The 4,660-nt window shown below is 41.8% G+C and overlaps 1 protein-coding gene across 1 annotated transcript; it reads left to right on the top strand.

Annotated features, from left to right (window-relative positions):
* The first annotated feature begins 2,211 nt into the window (after nucleotides 1-2,211).
* On the top strand, nucleotides 2,212-3,186 carry LOC141047466 (olfactory receptor class A-like protein 1). The gene has a single exon (XM_073542576.1). The coding sequence runs from the start codon at nucleotides 2,212-2,214 to the stop codon at nucleotides 3,184-3,186; it is 975 nt and encodes a 324-aa protein (XP_073398677.1).
* The last annotated feature ends 1,474 nt before the right edge of the window (nucleotides 3,187-4,660 follow it).

Below are 4,660 nucleotides of genomic sequence, written 5' to 3'. Positions count from 1 at the left end.
ACACACTTCCCCTTCCCTTCACAGACTGCCCTAACTTCCCTCCTCCCGACCACAGAGAGCAGATCCTCAGCAGTCAGGTTCAGAGGTCTCCCTGCTGGCCTGGAGTGGGAACTGTATTGTGTGTTGATTTAACTGCTAGAGAGATCCTTCGTTGCTCCCAAGCATGATATCACACTCCCTAGGAGGAAGGTAATGCCACTGTAGTGACAGTACTCCTGGGGGTCCCACAAGTGCACTGATGCCCAGCCACTGCTAGATGATTCTGCTGGTACATTGACCCAGACCACTACATTCCCCTCGCACTCTACACAGCCAGAATCTGACCCTGATGAAACTCAGGTTCCCCTTGCCGCATACTATACCACCTTACACAGTGACAAAGAGGAAGGTGCAGATGAAAGTGCAGGTTCCTTGAGCAGGTGGGGGGCATACTCATGGGCGACGGCACTGGCACAGGGCCCCTCATAGTATGCAATAGTGTCTCTGCTGATGGGAGGGTCCACCCGCTGTCAGACACATTGCCGTACTATGAGGGGCCCTGTGCCAGTGCCGTCGCCAACGAGTGGGCCCCCCCTGCTTGCTCAGGATCACAGCACTTGCAAAGTTGAAATACTTACCTCTCCCTGCTCCACCGCCGTGACATCTTCTGCGTTTCCTGACAGTGACACTCTGGTCAGAGAGCACGATGACATCACGTCTGTATGCCCTCTGCCTAAACAGCCAAAGTGCAGTGAGATGGAAGATGGGGACGAGGAGGAGTCCAGACTAGTACAGGGATTCCCTAGCAAGGAGACTTATTTAATTGTTTTCAATGTTGGGACAGCTATTTTTGGGGCGCACTATACTCTGGAGAATGATATATGAGGCCCACCATACACTGGAGCATTCCAAAGGTGGACATCAGAAACTGGAGCAGTATTTACACGGCCCATTATGCACTGGAGCATTAGAAATATGGCCCATTATATATGGAGCATTATTTGGGCCCATAACACAGTGAAGCATCATCCATGGGGACCAACATATACTGTACCATTATGTGGAGCTCATCATATACTGTTTCATACATTATATGGGACCAATGATTCTGTATGGAGAAATATATGGGCCTCATTACTCAGTATAGCGCACTATGCTTTGGCCATAATACTGTATGGAGTAATATACAGTCCGTTTTTGGAGCTATTGGAGAATTTAAAATGGATATCAGTCATGAGATGTAAGAAGTGAAGTATTTTTCATTGTACTATACCGCTATTTCTCTGCCGTATCAGAGGATCATGAATTGTGGCATGTGTTAAAACAGCCCAGTGACACTCTTTGGCCCAGGGCCCCACGAAAATCTGGAGCCAGCCCTAACCCCCCAAAACTTTAACCAAATAACCCCCAGTTTTCAATGCCTAACTATTATAAAGTAAACTAAGGTTGACAAGTAATAAGAATTGATGTTTTTGGCATTAAAATGGGCACTGTAGGTGTGTTTCCTGTCCTCCACTCCCTGCCTACCTTGGTTCCCCATTGACTTTCATTGGGTTTCGTGTTTCAGTATAGGCCTTCGACGTTTCACGATAATCGGCCGATTTCGTCTGACCCGACCTTTGAGAAAGTCGGGTTTCATGAAACCCAACTCGACCCGAAAAAAGACAAAGTCGCTTATCTCTACTAATAACAATATTAAAAGGTACCTCCAATTAGAAATGTAGTATAGTTTTCCTGATTCGCTATGTCTCTTTCCTCATGTGCTGGCATTGCAGGACCTTCAGTATCCATGGTTACGACCACTAACAACTAGCTAACTGTCACTATATCAGTGGTGGTAACCATGGATACCTAAGGTCCTGTAATGCCTGCACATCAGGAAAAAGACATAGCAAATCAGAAAAAAATATACTACATTTCTAACTGAATGTATTTGCTAATATAATTATTATTATTATTACATCTACTACATATTGGGATAGGATCTTGGCGATGGAAATACCCCTTTAAAGTCCAAATATATGTAGTAACATGATGAGAAATAAACAAATATTTTAATCTTTTTATTTCTAGCACATATAATAAGGCAGAATGTGTTATTAGGTGAAATTATATCATAAACCTTTAATCCATACAGTTATGGCATTTTCATTTATTCCTCATAGGATAATCAAATGAAAAGCAATTCTCGGAATACTTAATATTTATCATTTCTTATTGCAGGCGACAGCAATGGAAATTCGTCTTCTACTTAAGGCTTTTGGTTTTATACTATTACTTGTCTTAGGAATACCTGGAAATATTTTTATCCTGCTTAAATTTGCTTGCATCAAGATAGCAGAGAAGAAACTTTTACCAGCGAATATCATCCTGCTTGCCATCATTTTCTCAAATATCGTAGTTATTTTCTCCCGAGTCCTTCCTCAAGCCTTAGCTGGAGTTGGGGTAGAACATTTACTAGATGACATACAATGTAAATTTGTCCTCGCGTCTTTCAGAATTAGCAGAGCCATGTCTATCTGTGGCACAAGTTTTCTTAGCATTTACCAATGTACACTTATTGCTCCCATGAACAAGTGTTGGAGCAGATGCAAACTAATCATAACTCAGTATGTCAAGTTCATTATTGCAATTCTTTTTGGCATAAATTTATCAATTTATTGTGTATCATTTTATTTCACAAATGTAAAAACAAACACAACATCATCACCATACACACTGCAATTAGTTTATTGCATTTCCGACTTTAAAACCTATGACTCCTTTATTACATATGGGGCAATCGTAACAATTCGGGAGATAATATCCTTAGCGCTACTGACTTTATCTAGCAGTTATATAGTATATGTGTTACTTCAACACGCCAAGTCTATTCGTGGTAAAAGAAGCTCTGACAGAGGGCAAAATAAATCAGTCGAGCACAAAGCTTCCCGGTCTGTCATCTTATTGGTGGCAATGTATGTTTTGCTTTATGGTATGGACAACACCATTTGGGTTTACTCTTTGAGTATGACAAAAGTAGACCCTGAAATCCATGAACTTCGGGTTTTTCTTTCCACGTCATATTCTGCCTTGAGTCCATTCCTTCTTATAGCTACCAACCCAAAGTTACACCAAAAAATAAGTATTTGTAAAAAGAAAGCAGAAAATGAAGAGTCACAAGTGAGAAGTATTGCAAAGAGTTTCACTCAATTTACATCTATTTAGATGTTAGTAAACTGTTAAACCTGTGTTAAGGAATGAATACTTGTCTGAAAACATCTCTGAAGACTTTTATGTGTTGTTATAAAATGTATTATTGTTGAGCAATGTTGTATGCTGAATTTAATGTAATATCTGCCATAAGAGCTGAAGTAGATTAGTCAGCCAGCCCTGGCCGATGGAACAAATGTTTAGGGGTTAGAGCAGAGTTACTCCCTGGTTACAGAGAGTGAGCAGAGTGAATAGTTCTGAGATGAGAAGGACATAGGTCACTTTATTAAGGTGTGTTAAAGGAAAATTACTGGGGTAGTAAGTTCTGAAGTAACTATAACTGGATCCAGTGGCAGTAAAACCTATACACAAGCCATAAGAGCCTTGGCATTTAGGATTGAGTCTTACAGGAGTGAGCCAGTTGTAGTGAGTATGGCCTAAGCCAGAAATAGAGCTGAGGATTCCAGGACCCAATACTGCTAGAAGGTGTGGGGATGAAGAGGCAATGTGTAGGCCAGCCCTGGAAGCAGAGGAATAAAGCTAGGCCAGCCAGGCTGGGACAGGTACGACTACAGATGTGGGCTGTAGTGAAAGAAAGAAGTTAATATAGAGATGAGAAGTACAATGCTGTCACTTGTAACAGATATTCAAGTGCCTCTGTGCGAAACAGATTTTAATACGAAAATTTGTTCGTGCTACCAAGTGTAAATATGTTATAACAGTTTTTCCAGTAAAGACTGTTTTATTTATTGAAAATGAGCAGAGATCATCCTTGGCTACTGCATAAGCTGGGGGTCCTATATCATCTGTGGCCTCCTTACAGAGTATGTGTCACGTAGGGGTGCATGTCTCTCCTTACGCGATGAGGGTTGCATATGACTCTTTACTGACAAAATCCATGCCACATTAATACAGACTCTGTAGGTTACATGTGTATATATGATGAAGGTCAGTAAGACCGAAGTGTCAACTTGTTTGAACGTAGCTTACTGATTCAATAAATTGCATAATTTTCACTTTGAGTGCCTTGTTGAAAATACTGTCCATAGTAGCCTTCACATGCTGGGGGTTGTGCACTCATGATTGATAGTTCTGGCCAGTGGCATTGCAGTGCTGCTGCGCTAAACTGTGCACTTTCGATGCTGCTACACTGCTACATTAGTCAGCTTTACATCAGCAACATTGAGTGTAGTGCAAATTTACCCATCTTAGAACATGCAAATAACTCTTTAAAAGTAAATTAAGTAATTAATGCACAGTTAATAACTGTTTAGGTGTCGGGTTCCTGTCGCTGCACAGCAGGAAACCCGAGCCTTGCATTCAGCAGTCTCCCATTCCTCTCCAGCCACAGAGGAGGCTACTCAGCAGACTCATCAATCCCGGCACTCTGCTCAGACCAGCTCTGTGGGTTTGGTTGCTGCTGCCACCTCTGGTCCAGATATAGCAATGCATGCTGGTCAGCAGCCAGCTACTCCAGGGACTAAGTCCT

Source organism: Dendrobates tinctorius, unplaced genomic scaffold (genome assembly GCF_039654945.1).
Source record: "Dendrobates tinctorius isolate UK_male_01 unplaced genomic scaffold, ASM3965494v1 ptg000127l, whole genome shotgun sequence".
NCBI classification, from domain to species: Eukaryota; Metazoa; Chordata; class Amphibia; order Anura; family Dendrobatidae; genus Dendrobates; species Dendrobates tinctorius.
The sequence above is the reverse complement of the archived record's forward strand: the minus strand, read 5'-3'. Positions and strand labels throughout refer to the sequence as shown.

Coding starts and splice junctions, on each gene's coding strand:
- LOC141047466 (XM_073542576.1), top strand. CDS start 2,212: ATGGAAATTCGTCTTCTACTTAAGGCTTTTGGTTTTATACTATTACTT.